This window comes from Struthio camelus, chromosome 14 (genome assembly GCF_040807025.1).
Source record: "Struthio camelus isolate bStrCam1 chromosome 14, bStrCam1.hap1, whole genome shotgun sequence".
NCBI classification, from domain to species: Eukaryota; Metazoa; Chordata; class Aves; order Struthioniformes; family Struthionidae; genus Struthio; species Struthio camelus.
The window spans coordinates 22,991,225-23,008,059 of record NC_090955.1 but is presented as its reverse complement, the minus strand read 5'-3'; the positions used below and the strand labels follow the sequence as shown (position 1 = coordinate 23,008,059).

Sequence of the window (16,835 nt, the reverse complement as noted above, 5' to 3'; positions counted from 1 at the left end):
GCTAGGAATCTTATGGTCTTGCATGCATAGACATATAAGCAAAAAAGTGGAATTGTGCTTCTGAGACTCCGTACATTGCATCATCAAGTTTCCACTCCACCTTCCTTGGTGTTCTTTGTCCATCAGGAGAATGTGCCCTACCTCCTGCACAGTCAGCTGCTCGGGGACTCCCTTCATCCACTCTCGCAGCTCAGATAGCTCCTCAATGCTGTTTGGTTTCTCATGCATTTTCCAGCTGGTGGCTTTGTATGCTTCACAGATCTGCAGGACAACACAAAAGACCACCACTGCAGATATGCAGCTTCACCATGTGCCTAATGAATTTCATCCAGATGATGACTGACCTCTTCCATCAACAAACCACAGCAAAAGTTTTCATGGCTCTGAGCTCATGACTCCCATCGGAGTCCACCAAAACTGAGTTAAGCGATACCTTTTAAAACCAAGCAATTAATCTCTAAGGGGCAAACTCAAAAACCAGCTACGATCCACCCATGTCCTGCTCCAAAAGTGGTCTAAAGGGATGAGTACCCAGTGCAGTTCTTTTTGTTTTTTGTTTTCCCCCTCAATCTTTTCCATCCATCTCATTTGAGCTCTGATGGAATGAGACTGCCAGAAAAAAAAAAAAAAGAGGAGGAACCACAGGTTCCAAATGATGGCAGTAACTGAATTACAGACAATTGCATCTGCCAGAGGGTTGTCTATTTCAGTTATCATGAGAGCACTCAGAAGGTACTCCCAGCTGTCTGCTAGGCAGATCTTTTCAATCCACAACACATTTTATGAGATGGTGGAGTCTTGAAGACTCCTATCTCAAGAGATACAGCTTTCAGGCACATCATTTATTAAATGCACTTAATATTTTATTTGGTTGACTCTGAATATCTCACCTCTTCTGGTCTTCTTGGTTTTGTTTGGTTTTAACTTAACACTCTAATGCAATCTATAAAATGTACTCCTTATAATGTATCCTCAGTTGCTGTCTTTTGGACATTTCACAAACACAAAAGACAAGACACTGAGATAGGCTACTGAACCAGGCAACTTACGTTCTCCACTTGCAAATGGAGGTTTTTAGCCAGAATGTCCAATATGGAAGTAGCAAGTGCTTTGTATTTTTCAGACAGTTTTTGCTTAACACCTTCTGTGATGATGTGGAAGGGACCAATGACAATGGAGCTCGGTAGGGTGTTATCCACGTTCTCCTTTTCAGACAAATGCATGATTACTATCCTCCTTACCTCCTGGGCTGATGGACATTGCTCTTGGTAGTCTCTGTAAATAAAAACACCAACAAAGACAAAGCAATGTGACCTGAAGATTATTTGAACATCGAGACTGTTCACAGGACGTCCACACACGCCCATCCAAAACACCCAGAGATGAAATTAACAATGAATCGGTTTACTGTGATCAGAAACATGCATCCGTTTCAATGCATACGACTTTTTGCAACCAAGACTGCGATGCTGCCAATGCCTTCTAGATTTTACAACCAAAGATATGCTTACACAGGAAATGAGTGTTTGTATATCACAGCAAAGTACAGGAGTGCTAGCTTTCAATTAACATGGAGAACTATAGTGGCAAAGACATCACACAGGCTTCAGTGTCAAGTGTACCATGTCAGCAGAGACCAATCCATCTACTTGGGTTACCAGCCTGCATTAAAGCCTCTGTGGTCCTCTCTTCATTGCTCCTGTTACCATCTCCACGCAGATGAAGCCAGGTTGCCTATGCCTGCCTGCAGTGCAGCTGTACCCACGCAGCACACTAGACAGACCCCCTGTGACAGAAGATGCATATGCAAGAAGACACAGGACTGCTAAGCACCTGAGGAACCTGAGGGAGAAAGGGAAGGCGCTGACTCAAGTCTGCAATGGTTTTTAAAGCACAGTTGGTGTGAGGAGCGGACATATGAGCACAAAATGTTTTAGCTGCAGAAAAGGAGTGTGGAAAAAAAAAAAAAAAAGAGAGAGAAGAAAGGCATTGAGGCAAGGGGAGGCACCGTGGGGGAGGTCAGGCACTTGAATGTGTTCTGGGAGGAGACAGGAATTTGTCAGGTGGGATTTGTGAGCTAATGATGCTGGAATAACAAGAGAGGAAAAAGGGCTTCGATACCAGTGTTTGGACTGACCGGAGAAAACAGGAAGCCTAAAAAGAAGACCATTAAAGTAATAGAGGCTGAAGGACAGCACAGGTGTGAAGAAGAGTTTCGGCAGTGAAAACAGGCTGGAAAAAAAACATTACTTTCTATAGAATGTTATCAGCCTGAACAGACACTGTTTGAAGGAGGTCAGAATCAGGTATGCTAATTGGATTTTCAAACAGGATGAGTCACTTTTATGGCCAGTAATATCTCCAATTCAACTTATAAATATGACATGAATGTGAGTGCTGTCAGAGGAGGGGAGAAATTCTCACTGCCACCACCAGTTTCCTTTAAAAGCACGGGCCACTGCCCACAGCCAGAGGCTGTCTCCCATGGCTGTCTGATCTCAGATATGTATATCTGAGGTATGTCACCCACACTTGTGGGCTCAGAACAGGTCCTGCATTCCTGCCACATCTGCACAACAGCTTCTGAAAAGGCTTGCTGTTTGGATCAGAGGTGCCTCTGTCAGATGCCACTTACTTTACGAAGAACTGGATGTCATTGTTATTGAGCTCTAGGAACTTCTCATATTTCTTGGCATAGGCTTGGAGGGGGCCCAGTGCCTTTTGCATGGCAGATCGTATAGCTTCACGTAGTTTTTCCACTGCTGGCTCGTGCAGGTCCACTGATTCCAGCAAGGGTGTGCCCGTGATAAATAGGTTCTCCAACACATACTGGAAGAGTGCAAGGGGAAAGGTCATTCAGGGCTAGCAAAGTTAACCATGCTGTTCAGCTTGGGAAGAGACCTCAGCTGTTCTCCACAGGGTTGTCCCAGGAGAGGGGTGAGACAATCACTAGTCGCATCTTTGAGAAGTCATGCAGTCCATCCCTCTGCATCATGTCAGGAATTGTTTTATTAGTTTTACGTTACTCCCCAAAGAAAGAGGATCTAGGGAGGTAGGTCTTCCGTGGTAATAGGGAGAAGGATGCATATGCAGAAGAGATCTGCAGCAGATTGATGGCATGGGAAAAGGTGCTATTTGCTTATGAGTCTGCTTTTACCAGCTGCCATGCAGTCAAGGCAACCAGGCTGCTTAGGACATGTCTCCATAGAGCCCTCCAGCACCAAAACAGAGATATTCAGGCTAGATTTAAACTGTGTAGAATAGTTACAGAGTTGGGGCACACGGAGAAATCCTGTCTGAGTAGAAGTGCATTAGTGCAGTGCTGTGCTCAAATTAATTAAACTAGATTCCCAGTTACGTGCTTCCGCAGTTTTCTCCCTCAGTACAAGACTGGAGATGCCTATGCCAAGATGCATTCCACTGAAGAGACTTGCACAGCTATATCATTGTTTATGCAGAGAAACTTACCTTCTCCAACTGTGGGACAGTGTGGGTCACCAGGATTCCCTTATTGAACAGAGAAATTAGGGACTTTTCAAAGTTCTCCACGGGGGTGCTGAAGTGAACACCACTGCTGTCTAGCACCAGGTCTACTACAAAGAGCGGATTCTTTCGCGGTCTGCAGTGGGAAGAGATGAGGAATGACAGAGCTGCTTTTTGAGAAAATGGCACGTGACAATATTGCTATCATCTCGATGCTTTAATGCCTGCTGGAAAGGAGAGGAAAGCAGAGTAGAGGAGGCTTGTCCCATGCAGATGGAGGCAGGACACACTGTACTCTGAAGTTACCAGTAAAGACATTGAGACCTCTTGTCTATATAAGAAAAAAGGAGTGGCAATGACGACATACCAGAATCCCCAGAAGTCATAACCTTTTGATGAGAATCAGAGCTGCCTTACAGAGAAACTGCAGAAGCTCTTCAAATCAGGGGTGCAACACCTCCAATGTACTTCTAAAACACACCCTGTGGAAGTTAATACTGACCTCTTCCAATCTCACATTTCACCAGCATGGTTCAGAATCAGCTGAAGTCAATGTCAAGACTTTCACTGATTTCGAAGTCTCTGGTCCAGGCCTCATGTAAGTGGCAGGCTTTTTTTTCTCCTTGTTTTTATTTTCTAAACCTTCCTTTTTAATAACATGAAGTGCAGTAATCGTTAAAGTAATACTCAAAGGAAAAAATTCCCAGGCGTGGTGACAACCTGAGTTTGGTATACGTTAGAGATCCCAGGACAGGTTCCACTCCTGAGTTTTAATCCAAGAATGGAATTAACCAGCCATAAAGTTTCCTGGTATTCCTCATCCTGGGCTCCAGAAAGAAGCTAGCCTGTTATTACATGCTTCCTCAAGAATGTTGGAAACGTTCATTTGCTAATCTTAAGAACAGTAGGTCAAAGGGGCAGACCTTGGTTCTGATGGGCTAACTCACACCGCTAAGGCAGCAACTTGAAATCTGTGCTAATAGAGCAGCCAGCCCCGCGTTGTTCCCCCAGACCCAGGCAAATAAGGGGCAGGGTCAGATGGCAGGGTGAGGGGAACAGCCCAACCTAAAGCCCCTATCCAGTACAAAGCTTACTTTCAAAGAAGGTAATTAGTAAGAAAATGGCACTTCACTTCTCTGCTCTTTCCATTCTTTGACCTTTTCTCTCCCTTCCTTACTTGTATGGACTATTGATGAGGTCGTCTCCCCATTCTATATCCTCTGAGCAATTCAGGACACCATGGCAAGCATCCAGTAAAAGCTGGGTGAAGTTGACCAGTGAGTTCTGAACCAAAGTGCGCACAGAGTCCTGCAGGTTGAATTTGATGCGCTTCATCAGCTTATGCAGCTTGGACATCTGGTAGACATGCCAGTTGCTCTGTTCCAGGTTGTACCAGCCTTTGCCTATATCTCTCAGGCAGCTCTTTATTGCAATCTTTAGAGTATTGATCCAAGTATCCTTGAGAAACATCTGAACCTAGGGCAAAGAAACAAAGCAAGCTGTGTAATCTTCCAAGAGCTGATGGAAAAACAGCACGGCAAAGGTTATAGCTGGGAATGCTGGACCTTTCTCTGCTGTGAAAAAGAAAAAGCATTCTCAGAGTGGCGGCAGCTAAACAATAGCCCTCAAATGCATGCACACACACACATAGCATCTGAGTGTGGCCACACATCTCCTTCAGTGACAAAAGCGTTACAGAAAGAAAGCCCCATACTAAAAAGCAGGAGAGCTCTATTATTTCTTTTTATCACAGTCATTCGTTTTCGTTCTCTCTTCTGCAGAACAGTATCTCAGGAGCTGCCTGTGTCAGGGTCCTTCAGAAGAGGTTGCGTATACAGTATGGCGAGCAAGTGAAGGACAGAGTTTTGTCTACTCCTGATAAGTGAGGGGAAGCAGCCAAGGGCAGCAGCAGCCTGCAGTGTTTTAATTTATTAAAATACCACCAAGCGTCACTTTTGTTCCACAGACAGCTGCTGTTTGTGTGCAATAATACACCCTCAGTCGCAAAGGAGATGACAACGCTACCCTGCGGAAACAGCGCGGGACTGGGAAGGACCAGCATATGCCCTCTGCCACTGATTTACTGCAGAACTCTGGGTAAGTCACGTGGGTGCTCTGTGTGGCCATATCCAGTGTGCAACGAACCACTCCTTTAGATGGCATTAAAATCTTCTGGTGAGTTACCACAGAATTACAATTTTTTTCCTAGTCTGTTTGTTGGCACTTGGAAGTCATGTTCAAAGCATGACTAAGAGCATGGCTGGCACTGGCTGCTGCTGACTGAGAGGCTATGGCTCCCTCATCCCATTCTCCCCGCTTCCTGATAAATGTGATGCTTGAGGATGCAAATTCCTCCCTCCCCCACCCACAATATCTCTCCTTTGAAAGCTCATCCATTTCTAGGCAGTCAGCAGTTGCTGAGTCTGTCTCATACATGTTGAGAGCTCTGTTGGCTGCCCCATGTGTCCCCCCCCAAAGTTTTCTTCTCTCACCTGAGTGAAGGTCTGGGTCTGGATCTGTTCAAACTCCTCCAAGCGGACCTGCTTGGCTAAGGTTGAGTGGAACAGAGACATGGTAGCTGCCTTGTTGCACTCATCTTGCACCTGTGTAAGGGCAAGGATGACTTCTGGCCTGGTCAGGAGCGAGATGAAACTGAAGTGTCCTCGTTGCTCGTCAAAAGGATAGTCTGGAATGTAGATGAGCCCTGGCACCAGACAAAAGAACGTGTTATTGCCTGCAATGGCCATTGCAATTCCTGTTTGAGAGGAATAGCTTCTAGCACAACTCCCTTACAGGACAGGGCTTGTGAGATAGACTCTCCTTCTGTGCATGGGCCTTAACACGTAAGCAGTTGCAGCAGATGGCTGGATGAAAGAGTCTGCTCTGAAACTTTCTGCAGCCTTCCATTAGAGGCTGAGGGACTGTCTTGGTCCCTGATGTCCCTGAGGGTTTGGCTCATGAAGCTTCCATGATAAAGAACAGGGGGATTGAGGGGCTTCTCTCTGAGGCTTCAAGGCTCATCTGAGTCATCTCATCTGGTAAGAGGCCACTCATCTTCCCACTTTTGGAAGATAGAAGTGCATGGACAAACCTCCTTTTTCTATGGCCATTTTACTCCAGCCTAGGGGTCTAAAAGAGCTTGGGTCTTCTTTCATGCCTGAGCTATGCCACAGCTGAGTGCAGCAAATGAAAGGCAGTGAGCCCTAACACAGAGTGGAAGGCAGTTACGCTAATCACATTACCTTGCATTTGGTGCCAGTAACGGTGCACTTGCAGAGTTACTGCAACTACAGCTGATGGATGGTAATGGGTTATACTGAGGTAACCTGAATATGCAAATGCATCCTTAAAAACAGCAGATATACTCCAAAGTCCCATATCATCTCCTGCGGTGGTCTCTTATGAGCCCTAATCATCAATGTGAACCTGAGAGTTTCTGCAACAAAGTATGCATCCTGTCATAGGTACAGGTCCTATTCCACGCCAGAGTCCAAACTTCTTCGCTATGTCCCATACCTTTCTCTGGCACTTTCTCCTCTTCTTTGTCTGGCAGCGTAACATAAGAAAACGTCTGAGGTTTGGAAATGACAACTCTGTCGAAGCTGATCCTGTTCATCGTGCGTTCATAGTCTAAACTCACTTCTTTTTCCAGGCAGCACAAACAGTCTAATACCCTGTTACAAGGACATGGAACCAATGATAATCCGCAGTGTTTGAGCAAAACTGCACGTCTGTACCTTTACTCCAAAATCCACCCTTCAATCACTTCTCCTGGATTTGTTAACCCAGCAGCTCACCCACTACCAAATGCAGAGGAGAGCTGTGTAGACAATGGAGCAGCCAGCAAAGCTATCAACTGGAGGTTTAATGAGAGAGGTAAGTAGAGACCTGGGACTAGGACTGCAGTGTTCTAAAGTGTTTTTTCTGGTCAAAGTAAAATGTCCAGTAGCTGTTTTGTTGGGAGAGAAGCATTACAGAGAGGAGGGGAAATAACCAAGAACTGAGGAAGCTGTCTGGTAATTGCAGGAAAGTGGGCAACCTGGACTGTCCTCCCAAACATCTGCTGAACGTTTCTTGAGGACACCAGTTTCCTGACCAAGGACATGTGTGTAAGTGCTGAACCTTTGCTTTGTCTGTCCTGTGAAGTTATAATTTTTCACCTCAAGCAGACGGGGTGCTTTTCTTTCTGTCTATATTTCTGCTCACCAACAGAGACCAATTACTCTCTTTCCAGTTCAGGCTGGCAGACCACGCAACCCTTCACACCTTCCTGTCTCTGAGCAGGGCAATCAGTCACGGCTCGTTCCCAGTAACACTACCAATGGCTCATGATTCATCAGCCCAGGGACTCTTAAAACTCCTTCCTGATATAGAATGCATTTCAAAGAGACACTGTCTGGGGGACACTTATTTGTACCCAGGTGGAGATCTCCTGTTCTGTTTGTTCCACCAGTTCCCTGTGCAGGTCTTCTGATTTGTTTTAGTGGCTGTTGACAGGGAGAAGAGCCACCAGCAGACAATTGTCAACACTCTGGAGACAGCTGGTGGTCTGCAGATCAGTGTAGAAATGACTGATCTGCGTCCTGGAAGCTGTTAGGGACTGTACTTGAAAGTGTGCAGCCCTCTCTCAGCATTAAGCTGGCCTGTATTCGTGGAATTGCAGAGAGCAGGGATGTGGCAAGGTCAGCCAGGCCAGTGCTGTACAGCCTTCCTGCTGTTGAAAGCCACTCAACTGTGGGTGCAAGCATGGCTCAGTAGATCTACGTGTGAAATATATCTACTTTGTCTGGGAGCATGAGCAGATTACCTGTCCTGCACATATGCCATTAGAGTTCTCATCCTACCTATGTCTGATGAAGCTCTGGGCAAGAGGATGGCACGCACAGACTGGAAACCAGATGAGACTCATGGGCTATGATCTGCCTGTGCTGCCAACCATTCTGCATCCCTGTGAAGCCTTATAATGTTAATGAGCTGTAGGCTGAGAGCCAAGACGTGTACTTGATACTTTACCGCTTCTCTTTCTTCAGGTTGGGAGTATGCATAGCCAATAGCTTCATCTTCCCCAGGCTCTTCTCGTTGATGCTGTTCAGTCCATCTGTAGGCATGCAGTCCACATACAGGTGGTAAAGCAGCAGCGCCTGTGTCTTCTTACGCAAGCTGTTGGCAGAAACTACCCGCTGAGCAAACACCCGGGGATCTTCAGCCAGAAACAGCAGGCACACTCGTGGCACCCAATACTGACATGGCAGCAATGGGACTCTTCCTGGGAAATGAAGGTAAAGCTTACAAGAGTCTACAGATAAGAAAAAACCATCAGAATGGTTTGCAGTGCTGACAGTAGCTAGTTGACTGACAATATAATTGGGTTGGCACACTGGAGACCAAAATGAGGCACTGGATCTGAGGACAGCAACAGACAGTTGCATGGAATTAGCGGCATCCCCAAACCTCTCAAAAGGTGGGTACTTCATCTTAACCTGTCGGTACCCTGCACTGGCTCAGGAAGACCAATATTGAACTTTTCTTGAAGGCAGGGGAGAGACAAAGGAAAGGTATCTCCACAGGAAAGGCTTCAAATAGGTTGTCCAAACAAGGTGTGGCGTTCTCTCCCCTGGAAGGTTTTCGGGAGAGGTTAAACAGACATCTGTCAAAATGATGCAGGGAGAGGGATTAAATGACTTCCTGACCTCCCTTCTATATATACCTAGGACCAGTGTGGGTAATGGACTGGCTCTCAGATTATATGCCAGCTTCCAGATGGTCTTTCTAGGAACACACCTTCTGGAGTTACTCCTCCGTTGAGGATGGGTCTCCCTTCTTCATCTCTCACCAGCCCCTTTTCATCTGTTTTATGGACCAAGTAGAGCTTTGTCTCCTTGTCATAATCCAGAACACCGACATCAGTCCATTTGTAGATTAACTTCTGGCTTTTGGGGTCCTCTGAGAGGAGTCAAGCATTAAAAGAGGGTTAGTCCATTCTCCTGAGGGCTGCAGCAAATAGTTTCCTGATCAGATTGGTGGGGCTGCAGTCAGATTCATTTATTATCATGAATCTCTGTCCATCGATCTCAGATAATTTCTGCAGTGATCAACTAAATAATGAACTCAGGTCTCACAGCTCAGCGTTTCCAACTATTTGCACACACCAGCACCCTCCATTTCCCTCCTCTTCTCCATGTGGGCCATCCTCCCATCTCCTGCTTTAGGCACTCTGACCCACTCTTCCCAGCCATAGCCCCACGCTTGGGTTTTGCATGCCACAACATCCTGTCTTTCAGCCCATGCCTGGGGTTCTCTGTGCTTCCCAGTTCCTCCTTCCCTTAATCCAGGACCCCTTGTTACCCACACAGGCTCTGTGGGGATCCCGTTATCCTTTCCCAGGAGAGGCTCTAGCTGTGTCCCCCTCCACACACAAATTCTCCTTCTTCTGTTTGAGAGCGTGTGCAAACCCCTGTGTCTTAGTCCAACCTATTATTTCTCTGGGTTACTCCTGAGGTGTCCAGCTCTTAAATGTTGGGAGGTGCTAAGCAGAAAATGGCAAGGATAGCATTGTAATGAAGGCAACAACGGACGCCATTAACCGCTGCTCTGAGCTGTAGACATTTGCAACAGTGCTGGCACTATATGGATGCCAGTAATCTCACCTTCCCCAGGGCCAAGAGGGTCTGGCTACTTGTGCCCAGAGCAGTCTATTCAATTTGGGAATTGCTCAGGTATAGTGTTCCCCAGGGCAGCTGCATACAGGCAGACAGAGCAAGCAGAGCCGAGCCACCACGTGCAGGCTGCCTGAGGATTCACCCAGCTTCCTGCCTAGGTTTTGCAGTCAACCAAGCCTTAGGAGGTTGTCCCAGTGCTGTGGTAGGCACCTATGCCAGTTCCTACACTTTAAAGCTAGTACAGATGTGTTGATATGAGCTGCAGTCGAAACTAGACTCCAGTATAGGTGTACCCAGGGATGCTTTCTCATTGGGAAGGCTCTGAGTGACAGGAGAACAGCAGATGTCTTTGTTACTTAATTAACTCCAGATCACAGAACTACCTGGATTTTCTGAGCAATGTGAACTTGACTTTCAATTTGCGCTCTCAGTGAAACCCAGGCAGAAGATACTCTGTTCAGGTACCTACCTAACTCCATGATGGGACCAATACATCGATAAAACACTCAACATTTTGACTGTACTGACTTCCAGGCACAGAAACAGGTGGGGAAAAGTCAGAGGCTACTCCTAAAAAACTAGGAATGGTTAAATCCAGGGCAGGACTGACAGTTGTCCAGATTCCTGGTCTCTTGCTATAACTGCTTGAGCCTGTTCAGACTGAGCTATTGCTTTTCCATTGATTAGAACAGCATTCATCAGAATCTAAATGTTCCCTTCTGCTCAATGGGCCTGTAATTATTAGCTCCCCTCCCTCAACTTGAGCAGTATTTCGTCCAAGCTTTACCATGTCCCAGTACATCATCTGTAGGTAAAAGAGCTTTTCCAGGGACTGGTTTTCTGTCGTGAGATCCTGGCTCCGATCCTAGCAAGATCCACTCTTCTGGAGTTCGGCAGTCATACTCTTCATTGTCAAATATCTAAAAAGCCAGGACATGAGTGAAATGAAGTCTTGTTTCAGAGAGAATAAAATATCCTGATACAAAATTTAATGAGAGGAGAATTAACATGCAGTTCCTAAATGGGCTATAAGAAGGGAAACCAGTCAAGGTACGAAAGTTGCACAGACCTTTGATCAACAACCTTCTCCCAGACAGCAATATCTATACCTCTAGTTCTTTCCCAGGGAGCAGGCACCAGCAGAGACTACGGTCTGGAGAGGTCTCATGCAAAAATAGTGCTGACTTGCTGCATCCAGAAGCAAACATGAGACATCTTTTCTTTGGACACACAAGTGACAGTGAGGAGCCTCCTCAAGGGCTATCAGTTCTGATGGAAGCTGTGGGCAACCTACAGACTCTAAGCATCTTACACAGATTCTTCAGGGCCCAAACCCCATATCAATGACTTCTAAGTGTCTTGCGAATCTCAGAAAAATCCTGTGGTATCAGCAATGAGATGGATTGCAAAGACTACCAAATGTACTCTCTTACCTTTAGTGGAAGGTAGATGGGAAAGACAGGATCTCTCTTATCCTCAATAGCTGGCATATTGTCAGGCTCGTGGTGCCTTGGCATCAGCTGATTGGAGTCTATCCCCTCAATGGCTAAGAGCTGAGCAATATCGAGGCTGAGATATAACCTTCTTCTCCTGTTTTGAGTTGGATGGGAAAGTAACCACTTAATGAGCCTGAAGTGGCTCCCGTGCTTATAACCCCACAGCCCCTGGCACCATTGTGTTGCAGGCTCCCCAGGAGGCATAAGAGATAACTGAAGCTTTAAAATCAAACAAGCCAACACGCCAAAAGTGGGACTGCAGAAGGCTCCACTGTCAGCCTATGCCTGTTGCCAATAATAATTATCAGTTAGCTCTGGACACTGAACTGAGCTGATAGGGAGAGGCATCTGGTTTCAATCCAAAGCAACTGCTGTGGGGATCAGCCCCTCAGGCAGCAAGCAGCTGGATCACTGAAGTCTGCTTTCCTATCTCACATCCTGCAGAACATTCTCTTTTATTGATCTGGTGGATCCATGTTTTGCTCCCCGTGGCCCCTACTGGAGTTGTTCTACCTTATGATTTTTTTGAGCAGCAAGGCTTCCTTTCTTCACCAAAAGGGGTTTTTGTTTCCTTTTCTTTCTTTCTTTCTTTTTCTTATGTGGATCACTTCACAGATTGACTTCAGGAACTTCCACACCAACAATTCAGTTGGCTCAGCTGGTGGGACACAGGCACATAGCAAGGAAACAGCAAGGGGCACTGGGGTCAGGAAGAAATGTGAACTTTCTGAGCAGTTTTGCCACAGAAATGATGATTATATGGGATCAATTCTGAGCTAATAGTGCTGTCTGTGATACAATCCCAGAGGTGACACAATCTCCTTATAGGCCAGTGTTTTTCTAAAGACTTTTGATATACCATGCCTTGAAGGCAAAAATCAATACCCCAGTCTGCTGGGTCCGTTCCATAATGATGTTTCTAGCCACTTTCTCGTTACTTACCTCTCTATCTCAACCTTCCGAGGGCATTGCCCTGGAAGCCTTTGGAAGGGAATCTGCACTTTGGGCTTAAATGCCTGTAGTGGGAAATCTGACTTGATGAGGATCTCAGTGGTTGGTCCAATCACTTGCTTCTTCAGGCAACTTCCAAAGTCGTCAGGTGTCTTGAAGGTTGTGACTGAGAGACAAATAGAAACAAAGGACTGAAGTCAGAAAGCATTATTCTGCTTTACACACCTACATACAGGAGGACTTGCTGTTTCCTGGATTGTCTGTAGGAATCACTTCACTAGTTTTGTGAGTGAGAGAAATCAAGCAGACAGCAAGGGGGAACCAGACTTTCATTCTCCCATACAGACAGATAAAAGACCTTTTTTCCTGGTGCAATGTGTCACTATAGTTTTCCAATATCAAAATGATGATCAAAATCCTCGGCCTCCACTGAGGATTACAGCACTGTATGAGCTGGAAGGGCGCTGACCAGGGTCTAAGGAGCGCTATTCAATTCCCAGCTTTGCTACAGACTGTCTATGTGATCTTGGGCAACCTACTGGTCTCTAGTGCATGGCGTTCCCCACCCTCAGCGTGGGGTGGGATCTTCCTGCCTCCCTGGGATGCTATGAGAGCAAGAGTCAGTAGTAGCAGGGGGGAACTCGGACAAAACGGTGATAAAGGGGTTATGAGTATTTCAGGAGAGAGCTGCTCAGGTCGTCTTTATGTTCTGAAATCCCTATTCACACCTCATTCAGGACAAACCTCTTCTCAGTTCTTGCTCAAGAGAACCTCCCACTCAGCTCAGCAGTGGCATGAGCAAGGACCAAGTTAAACAGCTAACAGTTTCAGAATTTGGCGAAATGTTTTCAATGGGAATTTGGACTAAGCAAAAAGCATGCATTTCCAAGAACTGGCTGAAATTAAACCATGTCATTTACTCCATAAATAAACCAAACTGTTTAGATTGCTAAACAAGTCATTGCTAACTGCAAATAATAGAACTGTAGCAAACTAGGAATTTGAAACTTAGCCTAAATTAAGTAATTGCATGCAAGCTTTAAAAAGCACTATTCCTTAGGCAGAGCTAACCATTGAGCTGAAATTAGATTTTGGTGGAGTGAGAGGTCTTCACTTGATGAACTTATACACTTGACCATGGAGAAACTTAATGTTCTGGCTCATAAGTGGGTGTTGTGGATGTTAAGTTTTGGACCCAGTCCTTCACCCTGTTGGTGTGTGCTTCTGCCTGTGTCAGAGCAGAGACCCTTGACTTCAAAGCAATTGTGTAGAGCTGTGTATGGGAGAGGGCACCCAACTGTAGGAACCACTGTGCACCTCACTGTTGCCACTGCAGCCAATGGTGCTGAAGCCAGGGATATTTCAGGATGATGGAGTACAGAAAGGGTGCTTTAAGAGGTCATTCCCTTAGCCCTTCTAAAACGGTCCCTGACACAACCTTTGTAGCTGTACGTTGTCTGCTTAGGGACTAAAGGAGATAGCAACTGATCAGGCTCCTCTCTCTATTCCCCTCCCTCAGGATTCCTAGCTTGGAATAAATATGATCCTAAACATTGGCACTGTCCATACCAACATATATCCTTATGATAATTTTGGGGAATCCATAAAATGCGGAGGGTTTACTACAACTCCTTTAGCCTCACGCATCTCTCTTGCTCAGGATCTTTGGAGAATGGTCCTGATTCATATTTCTTGTCAGGGAGCGCAACTATTCCAATTTTGTCACTATTGTTGCAAAATCCATGGCACCGTTCATTACGGCACTTTGTGCACTATCAATACTTAGTGTGCCATTTGCATTTAGATTTCCAGCCTGATGGCTTCTTCCCCCTTGAAGAAGCAGCCGATCATAAATAGGGATCTGTCTCCACTTGTTAGGGATGCGTCTATCTTGTCAAGACTCACTTGAGGATGCAGTCCTTTTTCCCCACTCATGAAAATAAATGTCACTTCTAAGCACAGGAGGGTGATATATATAGTTACCATCTCTCTCTAAGACTAGAATCCTCTCACATGCACACTTTCTCCCCACTCACTGCCAGCCTATGTATGATGCATACCGCCAAGCATGCTCTGAGGGCTGGGGGAGTGCTGGTAGGCCTTTGACTACGCTCTCTGCCCATGTTTGAGTAGCCATGATACAACGAGCTGTTGCAAGCAGGTGGAACCAGCAGCCTGGTGTACACATAGCTGTCTTGTGTCTAGACAGAACAAGGAGCTCCGGGGCGCAGCTGAATGCAGAGGAATAAGTGAGAGCGGACCATGATTTTGACTATGGTTACTCAGACCCTGAATACAGCTCCAGAGGACAGGCCCCTTTTCACTGCTCTGGATAACCAGGAAGGGGGCATTGCTGGCTCCGCTGTACGCAATTATAATACATATAGAAAGGGCAAAACATATAAACTCGGTGCTCACCTGACATATGCCACTGCCTGCCTGTGGGATCCAGCTCCCAGAGACAGTGCACCCTTAACCCTGGGGTATGCATATATACAGCAGAAAAAGGAGCACAGTTCTACCACCCAGCCAGATCACTTCACTCCACCTCTAAATGCAATTCACTCTTCATGGGACATTCAAGCAGTTCAGCACCATTCCTGGCACTGAGAGGAGAAAGAAAGCAGCGCACTAGCCTACGGTCACCAGCTGACAGTCTAGTTCCCAACACGTTCAGCATTAGCAACCTCAAGAGTTATGGTCCCATTTCCTGCCACACCATGTTTCTTTTCAATAGATTTACCTTTTGGGGTGTGCTGCTCGAGGTCTGCCTGTCTTAGCAAATCCTTGTGTACATGGGGGCCAGCACATACATCCTGAAATACATAATGTGGGGGAAACGTCAGAGATAGCAAAACACAGTCGTAGCGTAGTGGGATAGTGGGCCAAAGGGGACTGCAGGCAGCATGAGACACTAAGACCCACTTTACCAGAGCCTGAGGGACAATCAGAAACTGTGAATGATGGTTAGAAGAGGCTTAAAGAAGTACAAACGTCCAGAAAATTCAGCCCAATGCACAGAAGTAGGGGATTTGTCAGCAGAGTGCAGTCGGAAATCAACTCAAAATGTCGACCGGGGGCCTACCGAGGTAGGAAGTCATTGGAGTTTTACTTCCACACATCACCCGCAGTCCCAACTATGTGCCTGCCCTGCCCTGCCACGCCACACTGGCATCCCAAACCCAGGCAACATTATGGTGGCAGTGATAGCAAGGGCCACCGAGGACAGCAGCACAAACGTGATCAGGAAGAGCCTTATGGCTTCACTTTGTGAGGGCCAAGGTCTTGCACAAAGGCCTCTGCCCCAAGTGAAGGGCTAGGACCTTGGGTGAAAGCTACATTTCTCTGAGCCAAGTGTACCATAAGTCTTTCCATTTAAAGGGTCTGTGGTAGAAAAAGAACTGCTCTTTGCACTTACCCCCAAGTTGTTGGAGGCTCCTGGGGTGAGGACATCAGAATAAAAACTCTTTTGTCTGAAAGCCACGTTTTTCCTTTTTGGCCCCTGGTTACTGCTATCGGAAGGAGATAAACTTGTTCCTGGACTGCAGTCCCAGCAGGAAGCCTCATTGCTGATATAGGGAGGATAGGGGCTCCTCCCGAGGGAGTTCATCAAATCCTTCTTTGCTTTATCCATCTTCTTAGGGGAACAATGCTGTGATGCAACCCTGGGCTTGCTAGAGCGGAAAGACATTGAGCCTGTTAAGCACTGTATCTTTGGCGCTCCTCCGCTTCCTCCCACTGTGTTGGATATTGTTGGCTTGCTAAGAGGATGAGTGGGTAACAAGGTGAGTTCGACCCCCCTGCTTCGGTACTGAGCACTGCTTTCGTGACCCAGAGGCCACCGGTCTCACGTGGCTGACTGGATGGCTCACTAACCCCAGGGAAAGAGCATTTTATTATTCCAAATGGGTTTTGGAGGAGGACAACAGCAGTATACACATGAAAAGCTGCTTTCCTGAAACAGCAGGGGCATCCCAGATCTGTGGCAGCATTCAAAAGGCTGCCAGGAGAATCTGAGTAAACTGGGACTATAACAGAACTGCTACTTTTGCTATACTGAAATCCCTTAAAAATCTTGTCACACTTGACTCCAATGGGAGCACGCTATGGCCTAGATACCAACACAGCTACTCCCAGATGCAAGGTCTGAGCCTTTCATTTAAATAATTCAGAAGAGATGTCTAAGCGTGGTCTGACAAATATTAAAATAGAGCCAGAAGCTCCCCTCTCTCTCCTCCTGCAGGGG

General features: G+C 46.4%; 1 protein-coding gene and 1 long non-coding RNA gene across 2 annotated transcripts in view; one reads left to right on the top strand and one right to left on the bottom strand.

The window, feature by feature from the left end:
* DNAH1 (dynein axonemal heavy chain 1) overlaps nucleotides 1-16,369 on the bottom strand; it is a 79,142-nt gene extending 62,773 nt beyond the window's left edge. The window contains exons 1-14 of the mRNA XM_009667533.2: nucleotides 16,008-16,369; nucleotides 15,333-15,405; nucleotides 12,581-12,755; nucleotides 11,576-11,732; nucleotides 10,930-11,062; nucleotides 9,265-9,426; nucleotides 8,497-8,749; nucleotides 7,000-7,157; nucleotides 5,976-6,187; nucleotides 4,661-4,959; nucleotides 3,469-3,619; nucleotides 2,636-2,829; nucleotides 1,050-1,275; nucleotides 142-261 (exon numbers count right to left, since the gene is read on the bottom strand). Of these exons, the coding sequence (XP_009665828.2) occupies nucleotides 142-261; nucleotides 1,050-1,275; nucleotides 2,636-2,829; nucleotides 3,469-3,619; nucleotides 4,661-4,959; nucleotides 5,976-6,187; nucleotides 7,000-7,157; nucleotides 8,497-8,749; nucleotides 9,265-9,426; nucleotides 10,930-11,062; nucleotides 11,576-11,732; nucleotides 12,581-12,755; nucleotides 15,333-15,405; nucleotides 16,008-16,280 (2,586 nt within the window). The 5' untranslated portion in view covers nucleotides 16,281-16,369. The remainder of the gene's footprint in view (nucleotides 1-141; nucleotides 262-1,049; nucleotides 1,276-2,635; nucleotides 2,830-3,468; nucleotides 3,620-4,660; nucleotides 4,960-5,975; nucleotides 6,188-6,999; nucleotides 7,158-8,496; nucleotides 8,750-9,264; nucleotides 9,427-10,929; nucleotides 11,063-11,575; nucleotides 11,733-12,580; nucleotides 12,756-15,332; nucleotides 15,406-16,007) is intronic.
* LOC138069216 (uncharacterized) lies at nucleotides 3,799-7,347 on the top strand. Its single transcript, XR_011144060.1, has 3 exons — nucleotides 3,799-4,081; nucleotides 5,265-5,580; nucleotides 7,136-7,347. It is a non-coding gene; the product is annotated as an uncharacterized lncRNA (long non-coding RNA).
* Nucleotides 16,370-16,835: the final 466 nt, after the last annotated feature.